At 40.0% G+C, this 25,056-nt stretch overlaps 1 protein-coding gene across 1 annotated transcript in view; it reads left to right on the top strand.

The window, feature by feature from the left end:
• col5a3a (collagen, type V, alpha 3a) overlaps positions 1-25,056 on the top strand; it is a gene marked incomplete at its 5' end in the record, with an annotated part of 49,806 nt that overhangs the window by 15,015 nt on the left and 9,735 nt on the right. The window contains 44 exons of the mRNA XM_048188446.1: positions 201-284; positions 4,796-4,852; positions 5,009-5,062; positions 5,171-5,224; positions 5,446-5,499; positions 7,769-7,822; positions 7,994-8,047; positions 8,418-8,462; positions 9,121-9,174; positions 9,278-9,322; positions 10,160-10,213; positions 10,336-10,380; positions 10,701-10,754; positions 11,067-11,111; positions 11,579-11,632; positions 12,181-12,225; positions 12,457-12,510; positions 12,883-12,990; positions 13,072-13,125; positions 13,409-13,462; positions 13,584-13,628; positions 13,791-13,844; positions 13,948-13,992; positions 14,118-14,171; positions 14,253-14,306; positions 15,346-15,399; positions 17,297-17,404; positions 17,626-17,715; positions 17,906-17,959; positions 18,044-18,151; positions 18,246-18,353; positions 18,432-18,485; positions 18,581-18,634; positions 18,737-18,844; positions 19,224-19,277; positions 21,964-22,017; positions 22,927-22,980; positions 23,159-23,212; positions 23,300-23,407; positions 23,479-23,532; positions 23,631-23,684; positions 23,765-23,818; positions 24,697-24,750; positions 24,843-24,950. Coding sequence (XP_048044403.1) covers positions 201-284; positions 4,796-4,852; positions 5,009-5,062; positions 5,171-5,224; positions 5,446-5,499; positions 7,769-7,822; positions 7,994-8,047; positions 8,418-8,462; positions 9,121-9,174; positions 9,278-9,322; positions 10,160-10,213; positions 10,336-10,380; positions 10,701-10,754; positions 11,067-11,111; positions 11,579-11,632; positions 12,181-12,225; positions 12,457-12,510; positions 12,883-12,990; positions 13,072-13,125; positions 13,409-13,462; positions 13,584-13,628; positions 13,791-13,844; positions 13,948-13,992; positions 14,118-14,171; positions 14,253-14,306; positions 15,346-15,399; positions 17,297-17,404; positions 17,626-17,715; positions 17,906-17,959; positions 18,044-18,151; positions 18,246-18,353; positions 18,432-18,485; positions 18,581-18,634; positions 18,737-18,844; positions 19,224-19,277; positions 21,964-22,017; positions 22,927-22,980; positions 23,159-23,212; positions 23,300-23,407; positions 23,479-23,532; positions 23,631-23,684; positions 23,765-23,818; positions 24,697-24,750; positions 24,843-24,950 — 2,760 coding nt within the window. The remainder of the gene's footprint in view (positions 1-200; positions 285-4,795; positions 4,853-5,008; positions 5,063-5,170; positions 5,225-5,445; positions 5,500-7,768; positions 7,823-7,993; positions 8,048-8,417; positions 8,463-9,120; positions 9,175-9,277; positions 9,323-10,159; positions 10,214-10,335; positions 10,381-10,700; positions 10,755-11,066; positions 11,112-11,578; positions 11,633-12,180; positions 12,226-12,456; positions 12,511-12,882; positions 12,991-13,071; positions 13,126-13,408; positions 13,463-13,583; positions 13,629-13,790; positions 13,845-13,947; positions 13,993-14,117; positions 14,172-14,252; positions 14,307-15,345; positions 15,400-17,296; positions 17,405-17,625; positions 17,716-17,905; positions 17,960-18,043; positions 18,152-18,245; positions 18,354-18,431; positions 18,486-18,580; positions 18,635-18,736; positions 18,845-19,223; positions 19,278-21,963; positions 22,018-22,926; positions 22,981-23,158; positions 23,213-23,299; positions 23,408-23,478; positions 23,533-23,630; positions 23,685-23,764; positions 23,819-24,696; positions 24,751-24,842; positions 24,951-25,056) is intronic.

Below are 25,056 nucleotides of genomic sequence, written 5' to 3'. Positions count from 1 at the left end.
AATTTTACATCACAAAACATAGGGCCTGAGCCTTAATAGCATTTTTTGGCCACATGGTGGAGCTGTGATATAGTCAGACTTAATGGCATCCAGTATATTTCCATTTTTTTGTGTGCTAAACATGTTAAAATATATCTTTAACAGTGACTTGCTTGATGTTTATGAAATATTTTGTGAGTAATCTCTTTTTTCCCCCTTAGTTCCAGTATGGAGGAGACTCTCAGAAGGGACCTGTCATATCTGCTCAAGAGGCGCAGGCTCAAGCCATCTTACAACAGACCAAAGTAAGACACCCATACTGTCTTTGGCACTTATATACTCATTTATCAACACTGTTTAGCTGATGATGTTTGCTAACACAATCATCACTTTTGCTAATGCTCATATTTAGGTTTAGGGATTTGAATAAACCACTAAACATCAAAAATATCAAACTTAGGAGCATACTGTAACTCATATTGCACTGCTTGTGACACAACTATGAATGCTACCTCAAATTATGTTGCTTGTTGAGAATAGGTGTCTATTTTTCTTAACAAACAGACTTATAATATCTCGCCCTGCAGAAGGTAAAATGGGTGGAAGAATCACGTAAACTTGCACTGAAGGATTCGAGCCATATCGTTTTTTTATACCATGGTCTGTCTGAATACTCATTCTGATTGGCTGGAAGGTGTGCAATTAAACCGTTTAATGCACAGGTTGTTACAATTCAGGTTAATTGCCATGTGCAATGTTCAAACAAAGATCAGGCAAAAAGAGGAGGAAACTAAACATAATAAGGGAAAACAATTCCGCACAAATTTCCTTCCAAAGAGACCAAGTAAAAGCCTATACCTATTTTTTGAGTGAGGTGAAGGCGACCTAGAGTATATGCTGCTGTTTATGTTGTGAAAATAGATGCTTTCTGCACGGGAGTCTGCATTTTCCTGCATAATGAGAAACAACTTGTTTCTAAGCTGGTGATAAATGCTGTTATTGTACTCTAAACACCAAAGTAACACAAAAAGTGTGTGACAAATCGTTAGAGATAAACTTTAAATATGGAAAACAATATGTAAGTGATGTTTGTGTGGATCTTGCATTAAAATATTAATATGAGCAAACTTGGTCATATAATTTTAAGATGGTGTGATGATAATAAACTGTAAATAAAAAAATTTATATGAATCAAAAACTATTAAAAACATTAAAACACTCACAAAATTCATCACAAGGTCCTACTGGAGCTGCAGCTCCTATTAATGTTGCGTGAAGAGAAGAGAAGCCCTGTAGTTAGGCAACTATTGTTTACGAATCCAACACATAAAAAATTGTATACATATATATATATATATATATATATATATATATATAATATATATATATATATTGGCCATCTCAGTAACAGTCATGAACAAAATTAAAGTGCCCTTATTATGTCTCCTACAAGAGGTTTACATGCATCAAAGGTCAAAAAACACTTTTCATTTTCTCATAATATACATTGCACATCACCACATTTTTCAATGATTCCCAAACGGCTTGACAGATGAATCAGTCTCTCTAAACCCCTCCTTTCCGTGAGCCTACTCTGCTCTGATTGGCCAGATGGCGCGGTCTGTTGTGATTGGTCTACTGCTTACAGCGCAAGTCGGAAACAAACGCTCATTACCATAACTGATTCAGCTTCCGTATGCTTCCTAAAGCTTAGCGATTGTACACACTGTAAAGACAGTAACAATGGCGTATTTTACCATATCAATCCGAGCGCAAGACCGGCGATGAAACATTGGAAGAACTAGTTATTCAATCCAAACTTCCATCGCAAGGATGACTTGAGCAGGACGTTTCTCAGTGTTATGTTACTCAGTTTGACATATATTATGATTGCAATTATGGTTATGGTTATATATATTGGTTGGAACTGTAATTCCTCACCATCAGCATTAACAAGTGTGTGTGAAAGGTAATTTTCAAAAATAATGATTCCAATAATAGGGGCACTTTAAAGTAATATCACAAGTGTCATTATTACTACCACTTATACTGTTTAGCAGCTATTATTCTTAAACTATACACATGTCACTGATAGTAGCATAAATATCAGACATGTCATTTATGGCCATCATGCTTGTAGAGGTACCTACACTGTTATATAGTTTGGAAAGATTGTAATGTTTTGGAATATAAGGCACAATGTCTGTTAATAAGACACAATTCCAACCAAATATTGTTAAACTGTATTTTAGTATCTAAGGAGATACTGGGCTGCTCTAAATATTGTATTTACAAATTTGGATATAAATTGTATTGTATTTGGATATAAACATATATCCAAATATGAGTGTTACACTGTATACATGGTATACAGTACAACCATTTTTCTGTCAGTGAGTGCTATGTGTATAGTTGTACACTATTATTTAAGAAAAAAAGTGAAAAATAGAGTGGATCATGAGCCCCCACACACTGTCTTTGCATATGGCCCAAGATTCAGTGCTACTCCCCTGTCAACACTGCTCTGCGACTTTTATTAAAGATGTAATATAAGTCTAAGGTGTCCCCTGAATGTGTCTGTGAAGTTTCAGCTCAAAATACCCCATAGATTTTTTTATTCATTTTTTTAACTGCCTATTTTGGGGGCATCATTAAATATGAGCCAATTTAGGCTGCGGCCCCTTTAAATGCTCACGCTCCCCGCCCACGGAGCTCGCATTTGCCTTTAACAGCATAAACAAAGTTCACACAGCTAATATAACCCTCAAAATGGATCTTACAAAGTGTTCGTCATGCAGCATGTCTAATAGCGTAAGTACAGTGTTTATTTGGATGTTTACATTTGATTCTGAATGAATTTGAGGCTGTGCTCTGTGGCTAAAGCTAACATTACACACCGTTGGAGAGATTTATAAAGAATGAAGTTGTGTTTATGAATTATACAGACTGCAAGTGTTTAAAAAATGAAAATAACGACAGTCTTGTCTCGGTGAATACAGTAAGAAACGATAGTATCTTTAACCACATTTAACAGTACATTAGCAACATGCTAATGAATAATTTAGAAAGACAATTTACAAAAATCACTAAAAATATCATGATATCATGGATCATGTCAGTTATTATTGCTCCATCTGCCATTTTTCGCTATTGTCCTTGCTTGCTTACCTAGTCTGATGATTCAGCTGTGCACATCCAGACGTCCTGCCCTTGTGTAATGCCTTGAACATGAGTTGGCATATGCAAATATTGGGGGCGTACAAATTAATGATCCCGACTGTTACGTAACAGTCAGTGTTATGTTGAGATTCGCCTGTTCGTCGGAGGTCTTTTAAACAAATGAGATTTATATAAGAAGGAGGAAACAACTGTGTTTGAGACTCACTGTATGTCATTTCCATGTACTGAACTCTTGTTATTTAACTATGCCAAGATAAATTCAGTTTTTAATTCTAGGGCACCTTTAATAAATTAACATCGCTACTGAATCACTACATTATATTAGTCAGCAAGGAGGTTGTAATGTCGTTGTTTTTGAAGTAATTAAAGTCACAGCTTCATTGCTAGTAGAGAGATGCTGTACAGACACACGCACACACCTCTCTCTCTCTCTCTCGATAAGCTAATTCATTCAAATAAAAGTTATAATTCAATCAAATAAATGTAATCTTACTGCACTACTTTATCTCTGTGTCCCATTCAAAGTGGACAGAATGCTAGATCTAACTAGTGGTAGCTAATGAAATTAACCATCATTTTAACACTTCCAGTCAAATTTAGCACTTCATACAGCAATGACAGCTTTAATGTGGCAAATGACCATGGTATAAGCTGCAGGATAATAATAATAATAATAAAAAAATGGTACCAATTTAAAAGACTTTACCGTCACTAGATTTGTTTCCATCGCCATTTTTATGCGCATTTTGAAGTATCGCATCTGAAATGAGTGCCAAATTTTGAATAAAAATTTGCTTAATTCGCAAAAAAGTTTCTACGCTCACTTGTTAATACGAGTTAATGCAAATAATGGGAGATGGAAAAGCATTTGGTGAATAAATTCTGACGTAGCGAAGATTAAACCCACGTGTCTAATCGGCTGTTTCCGCTGACGGTGTTTTATTTACTGTTGGTTACTAGGTTACCAATACCACCGTCATCTGTTCAAACAACTTGATGGAAACGCACCTAATTAGCGTTTGTTTGTTTGTTTTTGTTTTTGTTTTTTTGCGAACTTTGAAAAGATCTGCTTCATGTTTGGATGGAAACCCAGCTACTGAATTTGCATCAATGCATCCTTGCTGAATAAAATAATTAATTTCTTTAAAAGAATCCATAGTGACCCTTAACATTTAAATGTTAGTGTAGTTTTTATTTTTCCCAAATCTAATTTCAAATTTTCAAATATAAATTAATGACTGAATTGAACTGACTTCATTAGGTTACAATATATTTTTAAAGAGTCAGATAAAGTAGAAATAGCTTCCTAAAAGGTACCAACTCTACAGTTTACAGTGCAGCAACACATAAAAACTGCTCAGAATACTTGAGAAACCACATAGTAATGCCCTGGAAACCACATACATTTTCTTCAGAAACTGTAAAAATCTAGATGGTGTGTAGTGCTGAACAGTGTTACAATATATTATTACAAATAAGTAGCTGTTTATAATTCATGCTCACCTTAAAGCCAGGTTTTTGATAATATGTAATTTTTGAATTTTGGACAATATAGATAAACAAGTACAAATGCAGGTTAAGGATGTGAGAAATGTAATACTTTCTCCTGTATGTTTTTATTTTTCTTTGCCTCTAGCTATCATTGAAGGGTCCTCCAGGTCCATTAGGTCTCACAGGGAGGCCAGGTCCAGTGGTAAGAAATCTTTCACTTTTCTTTTCTAGTTTATTTCAGACTTTTTCTTTTTTTTTAAGCACAGCCTATCCAATCTTCTTCAAATTTTGATTGTATTGGGGTTTTGGGGGGGTTCAGTGGATACTTTCTGTCTTTGAAAATGTATGTTTGTTCCAGGGTCTTCCAGGTCCCAGTGGACTGAAAGGGGACAGTGGAGAGAATGGGCCTCCAGTGAGGACATTTCCTTTTATAATTCCTTTTTTACATTCAGTAGCCTTTAAAAAACCTTGCACTAACCATCTCCATCTTTCTGTCTGTTTCTTATTCCTCTCATTTAAGGGGCCACGTGGGTTGCCAGGTCCTGCTGGTCTTAATGGGAAACCTGGGAAGAGGGTAAGACTGAACATCTCACACACAGTGTAAAAAATCAATGGTAGAGTGATCAGAGTTCAAGTGTGATCCATATAATTAAACTCATCATGAATATGAATTGGGCGATAACAGTTTCTATATTGATGTGCTGTGTTTTTTAGTTCATGAATATTGCATAAGCACTCCACACAGTGGTGCATAGAATATGATGACGAAGTGGTATTCTGTGTTTCACCTTGCAGGGCCGGTCAGGAACGGATGGAGGTCGAGGGGCTCCTGGAGAGACAGGAGCAAAGGTGATTTGTCATATAGTCCCATTAGGACATACCATGCACGTTAATAGGGACTGTGGTTTTATTCCACCATAAACATCATTTTTATCTGCAATTCGAGTTACTTCTCTGACTTTAACCTGTGATAAGTAGAACACAAGAGTGCTGCAGTGATGACTTATCTTTGTAGGCCAATCTGGAAGTTAGCCTCACCCTGTTTTCCTTGACAAAACCATTTTCCAATGGCTTTTGGATTTCTGCAGAAAAAAGCTCTGTGACCAACGAAAGTTAATGACTCTTATACATTTGTTCATCAAGACAATATTCACAAATAAAAACAACTTTATGAATTTTGAAGCGCAGAAGAAAAGTTAGGATATAAACAAACTACACCAACTCTTTAAATCTTTATTTAACCCTCTGATCCTCTTCGTTTAGGGGTCACATTAAAAATGACCGAAGCCTTGAAATGTAACTTTTTTGTTTTTGAGGAAAACCAATGTAATATATTTTTGTTCATTAATATTTTGTAATTAATATTTAAAATTCTGAGGGTATTTTATGATACTATGCAATATTTATACAATTGTTATTAGCTATTTTTTCCCCATTGAAAATCATACACATTTTTTTTCTAATATATTTTAAAATTATTTTTCAATTAAAACAGTATTCCATGTTAAAATAGAGACAAGGCATTTAAATTCCAATTTTTTTAAAGATAGATTAGTTTTATCTGGTGGGACTAAGAACTTAGTTAATGTCATGGTGTAACCACTATATTTCTATATAGTTCTATTTAAAGTGGCTTATAAATTAAATTAAATACTTATTTTTATTAAGTTTTGGGTGTGGATTTATACTTACACATTCTCAAAGACTACTTTTTGTGAAGGTTTAGATTTTTTTTTTTTTTAAATGTTGATTTGAAGTGTCGGTTTTTGCATTAATTTTACTACAGTCAGTTGTGTCTATTTTGCGCTCTTGACATTTTAGGGTGTCACCCCTTCCTTCCTGTGCAATTTTTTTCTGCACAGTGGCTGAATTGTAGTTTGTACCACTAAAAGATTCTCTGAGTTTTCACATTTTTTCGTATTTCCCATTCATTTCCTATGTCAGTCATTTTTGACTGCGAAGGAGCCAAGTGTGACTATTTTTAACATATCTGAATCATGTCTGTGATTTTTTTGTGTGTGTGTGTGTGTGTGTTCACATAGCTAATGCAACAAATGTCACCAAGTGTCAATCCATTCCGATGAAGCAAAAATAAATAAATTTCAAAACGTAAAATTTTTCAGTCATTTTTGACTGAAGAGGACCAGAGGGTTAAAATCTACAAGTTTGAAAGTTTGGGTAAGAATAGTTTGTAAGAACACGAGTATAAACACAATTAGGCTATAAAAGTGAACTAGTGAGTTGATGATATGAAATAAACATTCATTAATCAGTACTTTTTACTTTTAATACTGATACAATCAAGTGCTTTTATAGTAGTAAAATGAGTACTTAATACTTTTAATGGAGTAATATTTTAATAGGTTATCTGTACTTTTACTCAAATTTTTGATTTCTGTACTTCATCTACCACTGGTATTTTATGCTTGTGTTAACCAAAAACCCATTCAAAAAACCCATTTATTTTAACACAATGGAACCAGAAGTGAAAAAATGCGAATTTACGTGTTTTAGGACACATTCCCGCAGCGCTCTATATGTTGGCAAGTTTGCATGGGCAAATATCACAAATATCCAGTTTTTGTGTTTGGTTAGTTTATGTGTGTATGCATGTGCTCAAATTGTAGATTCAGCTGCCAGAGCTAAATGGGAACACCGGAAACTTTAATTTGACCCTAATAGTTTGGGCCATTGATGGAACCGTTTGCTATTGAGGGCTGTGTTTTATTGTGCGCGCTGACAATAGCAAGCATTCAGCCCTGTCCAGCTGCAAGACCCGTCAGTAAATAAATCACACAGAGCTATTTAGCACAACAGCAGTTTGTTTGATGAGGAAGTGTGAGGTACTCCCGCAGCTCTCCGAGTCCCAGCACCGGATGCGGACTGAGAATCACAGCAGATGGGAAGGTTCCTCTGAGGCAGCCTGTCAAACGCTGCCACATGCCACACACACCTCTGGCCTATAGTCATTGCTTGCGTCTGTCTGCGTTCGAAGCAAAGCACATGACATTGTGAAAGAACATGAGTTCTGTTTAGTTAATGAAGTGTGCTGGTGGACGTGTGTGTTTGAAATGGCTAATTTGTCAATCTTTCTTATGGATCTCTGTCTTTTTTGCAGGGTGACAGGGGCTTTGATGGACTACCTGGTCTTCCAGGGAACAAAGGACATAGAGTGAGTAGGGAACACCAAATTGCTTAATCAAATCACACAGTCTGTTTACTGCTCAGTCAAGAGTGGCTCTTAGATGTGCCTAAACGCTCCGCTTCACTTTTAATAGATCCTCAGATCTATTTTAGACTTCATATTGTGACTAAATGTGACTCTTATGTGAACATTCCTCAGGGAGACAGGGGAAAACCTGGACCCCATGGTCCACCTGGAGAGCCCGGTCACAAGGTAATACAGATTCTTCTTTTCTTCTATTGTGTTTTTCGGAGCTTTGTGCAACCCCCTAAATGAGGCTTTTATCAAATTGCTAATAATCCATTTAAAGATCGCCTGCACTGCCTCAGGTGTGTACTCACAAATCGCATGAAAGAGACAAGCTGTGCACTGTGTGGGATGTTCTCATTATGCAAAGTTGAAAAATGTATGCAGCAGCGATTCATATTGATCACAGCTTTCAAGAATGGGAATATTTTTGCATACATAACCCTTCTGACATCCTTCCTCAAAGACTTAAGACTGAATCTCACATAATTTTGTCTACCACAATGAAAATGATTATATTTCCTAACTTGATGTTGATTGATATTTCCTATTACAGGGTTCGGATGGGCCTGTTGGACCAAGAGGGCAACCGGGAGAACCTGTGAGTGACGCAACCCAACCCACAGATAGATACACATGCACACGGGCACATAAACACATACACGTCTCTGACATCCCATGGGCAGCCCCGTGTCCCTGCTTGGCACAGCCTGATTAACGGTGGCTCAAGCACCATTTAAGTCTCGGCAGGTGAGCTGTGATCCACTGGGCGCCGGCTGTTTAAATGGATCACCCAGAGCAGAAAGGGACTTGAGCGCTATTACAGCTCCGTGCCTGCCGAGAGAAAGAGAGATGCTGTAGAGATAAATGCGGGGATGGAGATAGATGAGCTGGGAGATTGGTGGAGGGAAGAGATGAAATCCTGGCCTGCATGATTATATTTCCATATCAATCACCTCCCTGGAGATCACAGATGTGGCTCTGGAACAGGTGGCTTGGCCGGTGTACAAAGACCAAGACTGACAAAAACAAAACACACACGCCAGCCATGCATACACACACAGACATGCACATACAAGAGGCAAGGGGATCTATACACATATATATAAACATACACATCAGCACAAACTTAAACAGATGTACATAAGCACCCTCGTGCATATAACAACACTGTAGAGATACACTATTCGATCATACCGCACTTGAAATTTGTGTTAATGGGAGTTTATGATGAGTTTCTCATTGTTTTTTCTTTACAGGGGCTAAGAGGACTTGTGGGGCCAAGAGGTCCACCTGGTCCTCCTGGGCAGCAGGTAAAAAAATTACCATCCATCAGAATTACATTATGGCTAGTTTGCATGCACAACATGATACTATTATAAGATTGTGAAACAAAACCTTGTGTTTTACTTTTAGGGAATTCAAGGCGTCGACGGTGTTCAAGGGGCAAAGGGCAACATGGTGAGTCTGCTATGAAGTTTTCTACGCATGTATTACACAATATCTGCAGACAAAATAGCTTCCAGAAAAGAGCAGCTGGAGGTTTAGTGTGGTTGTTTAAAACAACATGTCAGATGTTGTCACCATTGAGAAATAACCCGTAGAGGGTCTTTTGCTCTGGCAGACAGGGTAACAGAGCCCTTGAGAACTGTAGAGGAAAGTTACCTCAATTCTTCATCTATTCAGCTGACATCTACTGCCTTCAAGTCATGTCGGAATGATAGTATTTACTAGATGATTTCACTTGAATGGCAACCACAGTGGTTTAATTACCAGTGCCAAGATGGGATTTTCTTTGAGCCCTGACTTTCAGAGTTGGGGGCGTTCCAATTAAAGAATCATAAGAGAAGCTAATTGATATTGGTTACAAATTGGGGTAATCAAAAGCATGCCACAGATAGAGCTCAAGTTATTCCTTTACATTTTTATTGACTGTACATTTTAGTTTGTATGCACTTTGTGTACTGTTGATTAAGATCAGTTATAAAGCCTGGCAGGAAATACTACTCATTTAGCCAGTTTATGAGGCGGCATCTTTGCACAACAAAACTATATTTTCCATCGTTCTCTGTGGCAACCAGAGAGTGATAAAACGCAAAGATAAATCACCAATAATGCACATACTTTTCCCATGAATTTGTGGTATTAGTGCTATAAATCTTTTTCAGAAAGTGAAAAAGAGAGAATATACATGAAATTATCAATTTTAATCATAATAATAGGTTCTTCCCAGAAGGATTTCACTAAACTAAAGGCTTTACAAAATAATGATTATCATCATTCTTCCCCATTTCGCAGGGACCCTCTGGCGAACCCGGACCTTCAGGTCAACAGGGAAACCCAGGCATACAGGTATACATCCATCTTCACTTCATTGCTGCCTAATGAATCCATAACAGCAATGCAAATATGCACTGTTAGAACAAAACACACTGATTTGCCATTGAATAAAGTGTTATGTTCTTCTTTTTCAGGGCTTCCCTGGTCAGCAGGGGCCTATAGGTCTTCCAGGAGAGAAGGTAAACTCCACAAGTCTTGCTTTATTTCAATATTAAAACACTGACCTTTGACCCTTTAGTAGATAGTATTTGAAAAGAAACATTGAGTGTGGGTGAGTAAGCATTGTGTGTGTGCTTTTATTCAGATTTCCATATGAAGCTAGACAGATAACCAATAGCGAAACTTCACATACACATGCACACACACATCTTCTCTCAAATGTGCCTAAGCACATTATGGATATTGATTGCAGTTAACAAGCTGGGTATAAAGGGGGTTTTGGTTTGTGGTTTGGATCAAGGATTCAATATTAAGCATGTGTGTGTGTTTTTTAAAACAGGGCCCCGAGGGCAAACCTGGAATGCAGGGCCTACCTGGGATTGATGGTCCTCCAGTAAGTACTGTTCTCCAAAACCATCATAGGACTAAATTTCTGAAATTATTATTATTTTTTAAATATTCTTACCAGCCAGCAGGGGGCACTATGGTGCATACAGACATGTACATATTGGCATCTACCACAAACATTCCCAATAAATCTTCACAGCATAATTTTCATGCACAGAATGCTGAAAAAGCGATGATGCAGAGTCCTTAGTCCAGGCCTGGCCTTTTGTGTTGGCTCATTAGCTCTCTCACAGAAACAGGATGTCCCCTAATCAGCCCGCTGTCATGCTAACACCTGGTTATCCTGTTCAAATCACAGGGTCATCCTGGAAGAGAGGGACCCCCTGGGGAGAAGGGACACCAGGTGGGTTGCAATCACACACGCACACACACTTGTGCTCCACTGACCTGAATAAGCAGTGACAATTTAAAGAGGAAACGGAGAGAGCCAAGAGTCTAAATGCGGCACCACACAGAAAAGCGCTGCCCTGTTCACGGTCCCCTCTGTCTGAAGCCTTTTGTTACAGGCGCTCCAGCTGCAGTCGCTAAATTATCACTGTCCACAAAGCATAACGGCGTGCTTTTATGTGTGCGCTATCGCAGTAATTGCACACTCGAATCAAGCCATCGGCATTGTGCGGCCATTGTTTCATTTTCACCTCGAACCCTCGCGCTACGTCTTCAGCACTGAGTGTTCATTCTAACGCATTGTCGTTGGCACACATGGGCCGCAATAGTTCAATCGTAGATTAATGACAGGGTATTGTTAGTGCAGTGTTTTCCCCTTCACTGCCTGAACATTAAACTGACACCGTCTCTTCTTCTATTCAGGGTTTATCAGGAGCACAAGGGCCGGTTGGATATCCCGGGCCCCGTGGAGTGAAGGTGAGCAGTTTTGAGATTGCAGCTTGTTCGGTTAGCTCCAAAGACACTCAAAGACATTTGGTCTAAGATGGCGGACTTTTGATTGACAGTCTGACTTTGGGTGCATGGCAGACGACTGGCTCAGGTAGATCTGTTTAATTCTCCACGGAGAAACCTTGACAGTGTGAAGCACTCGTGATGGACAGTCGAAATCACAACAAGGAGGAAAACGAAACCTGTCTGGGCTTGTTTGTGATGCCTTCAGCATGTGGTCAAAGAATAAAAAACGGATTTATCCTGCTTGCACATAAATCTACTCTGATGGTGTCATCCAGATTATTATCGTCTATGTCTATGTTCTGTCACAATGGTGTTTATATTTGTACCTGTATGTCTTACCTCCAGCATTTTGCAAGCTGTGACTATTATTACTTGAAACAGTCAGTGCTGGTATACTCATGTCAAGAAATCATTCTGTCTTTCAGGTGAACGTTCCCTAACTGAGGTTTGGAGATTGTGCAGAGATCCCTGTGGCACACACTGATACATTTTGTTCTTTTTCAAAACAGGGCGCAGATGGGGTGAGGGGACTGAAGGGTAGCAAGGGGGAAAAGGTGAGAGGAAAAAAATAATCCACTTGTTTTCTCATAACAAAGCCAAGGGAAGAGAAGACAACAAGTTCAGTTATCAGTGTGGAGATAAGGCACAGTCTTTACTGATAGTGGCTTCACTTGATGCATGATTTTCTCTGCCGCTTCCTGAGTGTGTCTGTTTTCCATGTTTTCATCTGTGTGGAGCAATCTGATGGCGGATCTGTATAATTGAATTCCTTTTGTCTGTTACAGGGTGAAGATGGTTTCCCAGGGGCCAAGGGTGAAATGGGCATTAAAGGAGACAGAGTGAGTCTTTCTATTCAGCCTGAATAGGCCGTAATTAGTGGTGCTTGCTAAGGCAAAAAGTATTATTATTATTATTATTATTATTGGCATAGTTACTTTATTAAAGCACTGTTGTCACAACACCCTAGCAACCAATCAGAACACCCTAGTAACCCCATAGCAACCACCCAGAACACCCTAGCAATACTTGTTTAAAAAACACTTAGCAACAGCAAAACAACCATCCAGAACACCCTAGAACAGTGAATCTCAACCTTTGACTTCATACTTTTGACCATTCACAGTTTGTTCAGAAAATTAGGAAAAAAAAGATAGTATGGTGTATATTTTATTTGTAGATTTAAAAGTAACTTTGTGTGTGTGCATGCTTAGGGTGATAATGGGGCTCCTGGAAATCGTGGTGAAGATGGACCAGAGGGGCCGAAGGGTCAGTCAGGACCCCTGGGAGAGACTGGATCTGCGGGCATTGCTGGAGAAAAGGTAATTGCTGCTTCTATACCAACAGTCTATTCCCATTATTTTTGCTTTCTTTAATTTTCTGTCTTCTCATTTCATGCGCAGGGCAAACTTGGAGTTCCAGGATTGCCTGGATATCCCGGCAGGCAGGGGTCCAAGGTAAAGCACCATTATTGAAATTACAATAACCTGATTTTTACACTGAAATCTGAAAGCCGCAGGTCTCAGTCATGGTATATTTATATTTCCATATTACATTTTTACTGAGGATGATTAATGGCCATTTAGAGGCTGTTTTATTAATAGCTTATCTGAAGCTGCAATTATTATTTGGCTTATTTATGGTAATTGGACTTCAGAGGTTAATTTGTGGTTAATTAAATGCAGAGGTTGATTAATGAATGGAATGTGGTAATTGATTAACCTTCGCATTGGTCCACAGGGATCATTGGGCTTTCCTGGAACAGCTGGGTTGGAAGGAGAGAAAGGAAAAAGGGTGAGAGGCCATTGCCATTGAACACTGTCCGAGGGGTTACACACACCCTGCTGCATTAATGTGTGTGTGCTCATTTTTTTATATACTTTTTTTTTAATTTTTTAATTTTTTTTTTTTACAGGGACCTGCTGGACAGGCCGGTGCTGATGGAGAAAGAGGTCCAAATGTAAGTCTTTAGCATGCTAATGAAATGTGACACCTCAGCTGTTTTACACTATACAAATGCAGGGATTAATGAGGAAACAGCCAATAGTAATTGATTGAACAATCATTTTAATCATGCATTGCTTCTAAGCATATTTGCACATTTGGTTCCTACTGTTCGCAGGGTTCACGTGGGGGAAGAGGAGCACGAGGACCGACAGGGAAGCCAGGAGCCAAGGTAAGAAATCCATCCTCAAACAGATAAGGATCCTATAGAATCCCTTTTAAATAGATGGTACTGTATATGTTTAAATTCATGTGATGTCTCTTTCTTTGCTCAGGGCTCTGCTGGTCATGACGGCCCACAAGGTGCCACAGGAGAGAGAGTATGTTATCTATTACAATTCTCCTCATATTACACGGTCAATCTACCAGACTAATGTGAGATTTCACATTTCTTTTCATTGCCGAAGATAAATGAATACCAAATGCTTCTTCCGCTCTGCTTTAGGGCCCTCAAGGACCACAAGGACGCAATGGAGAGGCTGGGCCAAAGGGACCAAATGTAAGTGACCAGTAAAGAAAGAAAACTCTTTGAGAGGATGAAAGAGAGAATATCTCTTACATTTTTGTTCTCTCTTTTCAGGGCCCTGCGGGAAAGGACGGGTTGCCAGGTCACCCAGGCCAACGGGGAGAACCAGTAAGTCAGTTCATATTTTAAAAAGAATAATTTCAAAGAAAGGTATCCAAGGTCATGTCTCAAATGGCACATTTGATGTGATTTGTGAGCACTCTTCTGAATCTCTAAATGACAAATAAGACACTTTAAGGGACACTTGTGAACTTGAGCAAAGACACTGAGACCACAGTTGGCGCTTTTCCACTGCATGGTACGGTTCGGTACCACTCGATACGGCTCACTTTTTGGCGCTTTTCCACTGCATGGGACGGCTCGGTACGGCTCGCTTAAATAGTACCACCTCGGTGGAGGTTCCGAGCCGAGCCGATACTAATGTGATGCGTAAACACTGCAGATCACTGATTGGTCAGAGAGAATCATCACTACCAGCGTCATTGGATTTGAAACACGAGACACCAAACCCGCTAGATTTAAATAGTCAGCAACAGCCACCGCAGTATCATTTGTTCACGAAACGACTTGCTTTAAACAACCATCACACACAACTTGAAAAAAGAAATGGCTGTATTGTGGTCAGTAGACGATGTGCAGACTCACTGGTAGACGAGGAGCAGATCCACGGCAGTAGAGGCGGTGCAACTGTAACAATTAGTCTATAATCCCAACCAACGGTACTTACTGCATTGGAAAAGCAAACCGAAAGTAAAGCGAGCGTGCCGTGCCGTGCCCGGCCGAGTAGTATTACATGATGGAAAAGCGCCAAGTGTGTCCCATTTGTTATTTAATGACTTACAAGTGCTCATAAGAGTCATTATGTGCCCTTAATGCCGAGCTAGTGCAGACTTCACAGCAAGCTACTACCCGACAGTATATGCGGCATCACATCTCAAGTGTATGCTTAGGACAGCATTTGGGACAGCATTTGGGACAGGGGTTGATTAACCTTACAGGTCTAAATGAATTCCCATAACTAGATACATTGATTAGTAATTAGTTATTTTATAAACAGTAGGAAAAGCAAATTTTGCAGGCTAAGATCAGCTGGTTTTGCTTCTGAAATAGTTTTTTTTAATGTTCACATTCAATTGTTTTCATATAGGGATTTCAAGGAAAGACGGGTCCCCCCGGGCCTGCAGGAGTGATTGGACCACAGGTGAGCTTGGTCTTTGTTCAGTTCCTTGAAACTATTCACCAATTATGAATGTTTGATCTGATCCAATAAAGCTACCTCACTTAGGGCTGTGCGATTAATCATAATTGATTTTTCGATTTCGACTTCCAAACGAGAGATAATTGAGGTAAAATGATTATTGTTCCACTGCCACATTCTGCCCAGGGCAACATCCTTTCCTTCACAGCGGTGCACTTTAGTTCCTTCCTAAGCCAAACTTAACATCTAAATCAGCTGAATAAGTGAGTGTTGTAAAATGCAGTCTACTGTTGCTAAACTGCAGGACATGCCTAATATTAAACAGTGTCATTAAAAGCACATTAAGCCATGAAAGAGACACTGTTCCCCAGGCAGCTTTCTGTGTGTGCGCTCCGAGACGGAGCGGAACGTACATAAGCAAAGTATACTGTGGGCTTTGGATTCGGTCAAATAACCTACACACAAAAATGTCAAAATATCTTAAGTGAATGCTCACAGAAAATATGTGTGTAACAGTATATTGGATCCGTGCAGCTCTTAAAGTGACAGCAGCCCAATATTACTGCTTTAGTCTTGTGTCATTAATGCTAATCAAAAAGCAAAAGACAAAGATAAAATTACTGTGTTTAATGAGTAACTTTTGTAACTTTAATAAGGATGAATCTACATTTAATGTAAAGAGTGAAGATTATGCAGTGTTATTTTACATTTGTTTACTTCTGTTGTAGGCTATTACTTACCAGAATACCACTGTTAGTGCTTTATGTTTTTCAGGAAGATGTGCTCTCTGTTTAATTTGTATTTTTGTTCTGTTGTATTTATTTGTCTATTTTGTTTGTAATTAGTTTCTTTGTTCTTATTGTATTGCTGACTGTTTACTTGTCTTCTGTAACTGTTTTGAGGACATTTTACTTACTGTAGCTACATTAGTTGACCTAGTATTCATTTTTTTTGCTGAAGTAGCTTATTGATAATTGTGAAATTTTACTGATATCTAAAATTACTCATATGTAAGCAATAAGGTACGAGAGGCTGTGCTGTATCATGAATAAATCTTGGCTGAAGGGCGTTGTTAGGCACGACGCGAAGCCCTTCGGCCGTGACTTATTCACGATACAGCACTAGCCCCGAGTACCTTATTGCTTTCATAAAACGGTTACCACACAATACAAATATTAAAGCCAAAAATATTTATCAATGCAGCTTTCATGAAGTAAAGTTTCACTAAAAGCCTTCCTTTCGCCGGGAAAAAATAGTCCCTGACTGTGAACAGCAACAGAAGTTACATTATTACACCATTAGATCTTTATGAGTGTGTCAGTCAGTAGCGAAGACTTTTATATTGAAAAGACTGAATTGTTATGAACATGGAACAAGACACAACTGACAAATGCTTTGACTAGCGCTGTCAGTCACGGGAAAACCCCTTAAGTGTTAAAACGACAAGATAATACATCGGACATTTAAACAGATTTTTTATTATGAACATAGGACTGACCTGAAGGAAAATGCTAAATCTAAATGCAGGTAATAAACTCCCTCACTCAATCTCTTTCTCACAATACTCTTCTACATAATAGAGTAAGATTCAATGAACAATATCAATTGAAAACAGTTTTACGTTGCTAAGAGTGGCTGCTTATAGAGTGTTGTGTAGTGATACACAGAACCGTTGGGTGAAGCGGTCATAGCCGTGGTTTATCTTGAATAAAACACAGCTATTGATCAATCAGAATCAAGGACTGGAACTAACTGTTTTATAATATGCAATAAGACTTTGATTATATCGCTCAGCAATAATCGTGTTAAATAATAGTGATTTCAATATTGACCAAAATAATCGTGATTATAATTTTTGCCATAATCGAGCAGCCCTAGTCTCACTTATCTCCTATTCCAGGGCAAAACTGGGGAGACTGGCCCCACTGGTGACAGGGGACACCCAGGTGCCCCAGGACCCCCTGGAGAGCAAGGTCTGCCAGGAGCTGCAGGCAAAGAGGGAACCAAGGTTAGATATCAGCATTAGAATCATCATCATCACAAAACACACCAAACACATTCATCTAGTTATAAGTTACATTGCTCATTACACTCCATATGTTTCTGCTCATTCAATATGAATAGAGCTCCCAGCATGACCCAGTGCCTATAAAGAGTGATGGATGACTCCTAATGAGTTAGAGAGTTGTGGAAACAGAGATCCATCTTTCTGTGTTCTCTGGTTTCCAGGGAGATCCAGGCCCCGCAGGGCTTCCCGGGAAGAGTGGTCCTGCTGGTCGTCGTGGATTCAGAGGAGAAAGAGGCTTACCTGGCACTCCGGTAACGTACCTCAGCATATCTGAGAGAATATCTTCTCATAATCCCCACTGTGATGGCTGCTGCCTTTGCGTAACTCACAACTGTTCCAATATGAAAGCAGGCTTTGTACAAATAGGCAGATAGCAGTTGCTGTTGGATTTTGTGACTTGTGGATTCTCAGCTCCCCTTTCTTACATTTATGGTTTATTAGGGTACTGCTGGTCTGAAGGGAGAAGAGGGCCCCCCTGGTGTTGCAGGACTAATTGTAAGTGATTTTTCCATTATCATTTCTGTATTTCCCACAATATAGTTCACCTAACTAAAATGTTGCATTTCTCTGTCTGCACAGGGTGCCACAGGAGAGAGAGGACCCTCTGGACCTGCAGGGGCCATTGGTCAACCTGGTCGTACAGGAGGTGTCGGCCCCCCTGGACCAATGGGAGAGAAGGGCGAGCCGGTGAGAGTCATCAGGATATTGTAGTCTGTGAAATGATAAGATTTACTGCTGTGCAAGAGTAGCTTCAAGAGTAATTACCTCCATTCCTCTTCAGGGTGAGAAAGGTCCGATTGGCCCAGCTGGGCGAGATGGAGAACAAGGGCCTGTGGGATTACCTGGTGCAGCAGGGTCACCTGGTCCACCTGGAGAAGATGGAGATAAGGTACAGCTTTGAATAGTTTTTCAACAGTTGTGCATGTTCATGCTAGTTGTTATTTATGGGCATGAGTATGTTTTTCAGGGGGAAACAGGAGGACCAGGGCAGAAAGGCAGCAAAGGAGACAAAGGAGAGGGGGTGAGCGTCTATCTCTATCTTGTCATAAGCACTGATTATTACATGAAATTTCATTAGAGGTATGTAACACTGCATCTCTGTATCTTATCTCACAGGGTCCCCCAGGGCCGCCCGGGAGCCAAGGACCTGCTGGACAGCCAGGTTCACCAGTACGTATAAGTGTGGTGTGTGTGTGTGTGTGTGACCCAATGTGTGGGAGATTGCTTTGAATTCTGTGTGTGTTCACAGTCCAGCACTGATGTCTCTTTCAGGGTCTGGATGGAGAGCCAGGGCCCCGGGGACAGCAAGGGATGTATGGCCCAAAAGGTGATGAAGGTCCACGTGGTTTTAAAGGGGCGACTGGACCAACAGGGTTGCAGGTACAGGATATGCCACATATATTTGTCTTTTTAGACCATCTTTCGCATTGTGACTCTTAAGGTTAAACAAAACAAAACCGACAAAATCAAATTGGGGTCTATGAGAAAACAATAATAGAGGGTTGTTTGATTTGCTGGACATATTTGTAATAGACTGCCATTTTAAACCTGCATCCCTGAGTTGTTGCATGTCATATTGAGCATTCTGTCAGTTCCCTTGTCTGTCCTTATCTATTGACTGCATGCATGAATGCACTGTGTTTGCAAAATCTTAGCTCATCTTCATCCAGATGGGACATAGTTTTCACAGCTCATTGAGGGGGTTAATCCACCTTAATTCTGAAACGGTATGGCTCTAAATTTAAATCTGTTTTTTTAGGGAATGCCAGGACCCCCTGGAGAGAAGGGAGAGAGTGGCCATGTTGGACCTTTGGTAAGATTTGCATATTGTAAAGTCCTTATATGAATACTTTGGCACTAGAATTACTTTTTAAAATCTTCTTAATACAAATAAATGCTACACAATGCATGCAGGAGGTTTGGGCAAAATTGAAGAATTGCTTACCTAATGAATTTGAATAGAATTTGCCATACCACACAAGAATCTGAATTGGAATTTGAACTGATTGTAGTCTGCGTTGAAGTGTTCTTCCACCCTAGTACATTAAATGGTTAAATATAAAGACGTTAAGTACAAATTTCTATATATTTAAACATTTGATTGTCTGTCTGTAAGGCCTATAAAAAACCAAACTGTAAGACTTTTAAAAAAAAATATATATATATATATATATATATATTATTGAATGTATTATTGAATGAATGTATATGTATTATTTTCAATTCATTTTAATTCTACTTCTAGCTCAAATTGCAGTTCTGCGTCCCATGTGCAAATCCCTTCACTCTAAGTAATAAACTTCTGCACGCAAGTGGTCCCAAACCTGAATTATACTTCAAATTGTGCTGTGCTGTTACTATCCTAAGCCAGTGGTTCCCAAACCTGTTCCATGTGTCCCCCCACAATGCACTATATAATAATATCTGCTTTGTCTGACACATCCTGCTGATGACCTGAATCAGGTGTTTGATACAAAATGTGCACTGTCGGGCTCGAGAATCAGGTTTGGAAACCACTGTTCTAAGCAATCACGTTTTCACCTGGCAGATGAGAAAATAGATGATCCCTTAAAAAATCTCTTAAGGTGATGATACACGGGGCAACTTTTTGAGCAATGTTGCTTGGGCACTTTCCCATTGAGAATGAGCAACAAACTTGTATCTGGATGCTTTAGATAGGTCATGGGCACTTTTTTGAGATCGTCCAATCAGAATGCTAGCAGCTGATCACGTGACAGGCTTGGAGATTTCAGAAAAAATTCAAACAAGATGGCGGCCTCTCAGCGGCAGTAGAACAAAGAAAAGGAGCGTTAACTTGTATCTTTTTACGCTGGTAAGTTGTAAAGTGTCAACCTAAAACAGAATTTAGCTCATTTAATGCTTAAAATACCAATAGGTGTCCGATTTATTGTGTGCTGGCTGTAATTTAGCCATTGAATGTTTTCAGTTAAATACTAAAAAGACATGTTCTATTTAACGTCTGTAGTGGCGTAGGCTGTAGGGAGTATGGCATGTGAAAGTAGCTTTTGACGTGATCGACCCGGGTTCGAATCCCCCTTTTGCCAAACACACTCTACTCCCTTTTCCCATCACAAATAAGACCGGAAAGGCATTTTTTTTTTTTTTATAAACAACTGACAGTTGAAATAAATTGCCTAACAAGTTTTTAATAATAAAGTATTTATTGGGTTGGCAATAGATTTGCTCCTCTCTGATTGGTTTCTGCCAAAAGTCAGTTGCCCTAATTGGTTGCCCATTGATGGCAACATTGCCCAGCAGAATTGCCCAGCAACATTGTTCAAAAAGTTGCCCCGTGTATCATCACCTTTAGATCTACGGAGCAATATATCATAAAGATATATACCAATTGAAAACCATACGTAACACCCTAGCATCAAGGCAGGCAAGCACAACTCATATTTACTTACATAAACATGAATGTAAAAACATAATTTGTGGTACAAACTTAATCATTAAGGAAATAATCATTCACTCAAGCATCACACTAAGTCAGTCCATCGTACCAAACCTGCACAGCATTTCTCTGAATGGGACTGTGTGTGTAGAATAGGAGTCAGTAGAGATCTATAATACAGTGAGAGATGAGGAAACCATTAGAGAAGCCGTGTGAGACTGGGGCATCATTCATGTGTGTGAGCGTCAGGCCCGTGTGAGTCGAAAGTGACAGAAGAGAGAGAGTGATGCTGGTTCTGAAGTGGAAGGCAGCATGACAGCTGCTAATCAGATTACCGTGAGCCTGGGCTGTCTAATGAGAGCGCTCCTTTGTGACAGTCTTCTCGCGGCTCCGTCAACCATGAAGGAATGCAAAACAAGATTCTCAACGGTTCCACACACTTGCGCGATTAGATGAAGTGCATCAAAACTGAGCAAAAACAAAGCCACAAGACCTCACTGGGAATGTCTCATCCATGAGCGAATGCTGTGGATCATGGGATTTCCAGGCCCTAAGGCATAGCCACTGAATTTCCAGTTTTCTCTATACCAGTTTTGTTAAGCCTCTGCGATGGATTCTCGAATGTGGGGTGTTGTATATTTTTGAGACTACACACTCAGCCTTGGTGTTGATCCTCGCTGTAGTCTATCCAGCTGGATGCCTTGCGAAGCACTAATATCTCACGGTGGAGACCGCGTGCGGTGCACTAGCAATGGGTTTCGGCCAGTTTGATTAATGGCTCGTGTTCCGCCCTCTGCAGCAGTAAGAGGTATGCTTCAGGAGTTGAAAATTCATGCAGTGTAACCAGAGAATGGAGAAGTAAGATGGTCCTCATTAAAACCCAGACACAGCACACAGAGAGGAAATCAGCCCGCCCGTAATAGCCTGTCACCACCATGTCAGAGATGTTAAAAAAAAACACCTCTATGACATCGAGAAAGGTGCTGATTGTAGAAAGAGGAGGAGAGAGATTGAAAGAGAGAGAGAGAGAGAGTACATGTCTAATGATATGTAGGAAATGCTTAATCTTTCTGCTTCTCATCAGGGCCCTCCAGGACAACATGGTCCGCGTGGCCCCCAGGGACCCATTGGAGGAGAGGTAAGTGTCTTTGTGTTTTCCTTCCTGCCCATCAGCCTGGGTTCAAGTGCAGGACAGTATATTAGCACTGATTAGGGGTTGTTTTGTAGTTAAACATCTCAGTACTGCTGAGACATAATGAGGAGTCTTTGTCTCACAACTCCAAAGACTCGTCCTGTGTATCAACACTCTGCCGTGCCGTAGATGAAACCCCCCTAGGCTGTTATGGGGTCACATACGACACCTCATTTCTCTTTCCTCAGTCTTTCATCCTCCCCGTATCTCTTTCTGCCCACCCTCTGCTGATTTTGAGTGTTAAATTATTAACAAGAAGTGGGATATGATCCTTCTGCAAGAGTTATATTTACTTCTCTATGAATGATTAAGGAATATTAGACTATCATCCCTGGGAGAGAGTTATATTTACCTCTATTAATGGCCGCCTTTGAACATCTCCCATGTGTTAATAATTGAAAAGTGAGAGAACAGAGACAGACGCGGCAGTGACCCATACGCCAGCACTCTTCCAGAGCTGGAGAAGACAGGAGATGTGATAGTGCCCATCATATGAACACGGCACAGGTAGTCAGGATAAGAGATGAAGAAAGCGGCCTGTATACACGTGCTGGTCACCCATTTGGCTTCATGTGTTCACCCCACTTAAAGGCACTCAGCAGAGAGACTCCAGAGACCAGGGCAGCCACTTTAGTTTAGACATTCATACTCGGCCACAGCAGCCATAAACGCCTCAGCCAGGAGGAAGCTGAACAATATGGCGTTTTAGCTTAATAAAATGTGATTACATATATACAGAGACTGTGCTCAGTAGTCTGTAATCTCATCACTGTAATGTCAACACACTGCAAGTAGAGGAGACAGCCTTGCATGCATTATGTATGAAACTGACTCAGTTTTGTTCTGTGTGGCAAGGGTCCTCAGGGCATGCCGGGCGGAGTGGGCCAGCCAGGAGTGGTGGGAGAAAAGGTAGACCTCTCTTACTATGTCTATGTACAAGTGTTTGCCTGATTAATGGGGGAGGTTGTTTTTATTTGTTGGAGGGTGCTGCCTCTGTAACTATGTAAACATGTAAGCCTAAGTATGATGAATGATTGCTTTCTTTTTGCTTTCTTCTCTTTGTTTGTCTCTTTTGCTCTCTGTCTAGGGTGAGGACGGAGAAGCAGGGAATCCAGGAAATGTGGGTGAAACTGGCCCCCCTGTAAGTAATTTCTTCCTTTTACCTCTTTTTCTCATTAGTATTTCATCCCCTATGTATCACTAACTTCCTTGTTGCTTCTTTGCCAAGGGGGAAAAAGGTGACTTGGGTGAGAAGGGTGATACTGGCCCCTCTGGGGCTGCAGGTCCCCCAGGAATCAGAGGCACACCTGGATCAGATGGACCCAAAGGGAACCCAGTGAGTAACTATTCCCATAGTTAAAACTGTCTGGAGGATTTTACTCTGAAATCATCCATTTCTCTCAATAGGGTCCCCTTGGATTTCCTGGAGACTCGGGACCCCCTGGAGAGCCAGGTGCTAATGTAAGTGTGCCAGAAAACTCCTGAATCAATTCAGGCTTCAAGACTTTCACATTTTGATTGTGAATTCACATGGTGATTTGAATAATTGTTGGTTATAGGGTATTGATGGTGGACCAGGAGCTAAAGGGGATAATGGCGATCCTGGTAACGCTGTAAGTAGAGTATTTGAGCACTTTGTGATGTCGATGATCATTTGTGATAGTAATTAAAACAAATATTCTGTTTTTAACAGGGACCCCAAGGTGCCTCAGGGGAGCCTGGCCCTCCAGGGCCACCTGGACGGAGGGTGGGTTTGGCCACTGTTGATTGTGTACAGAATAGGGGTGAAACGATTCACTCGTTTTCTCGATGCATCGATTACAAATCCTGACGATGCATATGCATTGATCTTGAAACATGTTTTTTGAATCGTGAATCGTTAATTTCGGTCAATAATCAATGTAAAATGCTAAGAATCGGATTAATCGCGATTCTATAGCGATTCAGTGCTTTTAAATATATAAACATTAAATTACTACATGCACGAATTGATGGAGATGTTGTGCGCCATCATTTGCGTCCTCACAGCTCTCCTTCACAGATACGTGCAGCTCGCGCTCAGTCAGTAGCCCACGTTTGAGCTGTCCTCAGGAAGGCCACTGTTGTTCATATGAGCAGATGACAGTTCTCTATTAAGACAGCAATAGTCCTGAGTCAAACTGTTCAAGCCATTGATAAAGCTGCCAAGCCGCTTTTATTGTGTCGCTGTTATTTTCGATAAGATAAAATACTGAAGTTTTAAGGAAATGGGTCATTGACAGTAACTGAGCAGTTTCAAGGGCATGCATTTATTGCATGGACGGAGCAAACACATAATGTAAGTGTCTAAATGCATACGCACAGTTCAATGAATGATAAATTAAATTATGAACTTAATGTCGTTAAACTGAATGTGCGATATTTCAATAACCCTATGAATGCATATTAAAATGCAGAATCGAATAAAATTTTAATGTAAATCGTCTCAAATCGAATCATTCTGAATTTGCAAAAATCGTTCTTGAATCCAATCGAACACCTATGAATCCTGAATCGAATTGAATTGCTGTCTACCCAAAGATTCACAGCCCTAGTACAGAATGATTTCCATACTGTGTTATCTAATCACTAGTCTACTTCTAACAGGGACATGTAGGTCCTGAGGGAAAAGAAGGGAAACAGGGAAAAAAGGGGGCAAAGGTAAGTCTTTTATAATAAATCTTTATCTAAAATCTCATACTGTATGTAGTATGTACAATGTTTTTACATTCGAATATTGTTATCTTCATCAGGGTTCTGCTGGTGCAGAGGGTCCGATGGGGAAGACAGGGCCTGTCGGACCACAGGGACACCCTGGAAATCCTGGTCCAGAGGGTTTGCGTGGGATTCCAGGCTCTGCTGTGAGTCTAAGCACATCTTTTTTTACAGTACATCAATCTGCTGTAGATAGCAGATATCTAACCATGTGACTCACCCCCGCTTATTACTGACCTCTCTGACTGCTTA

Source organism: Megalobrama amblycephala, linkage group LG1, assembly GCF_018812025.1.
Source record: "Megalobrama amblycephala isolate DHTTF-2021 linkage group LG1, ASM1881202v1, whole genome shotgun sequence".
Taxonomy (NCBI): domain Eukaryota; kingdom Metazoa; phylum Chordata; class Actinopteri; order Cypriniformes; family Xenocyprididae; genus Megalobrama; species Megalobrama amblycephala.
Note: the sequence above shows the minus strand (reverse complement) of the source record. Positions and strands in the feature narration are given on the sequence as shown.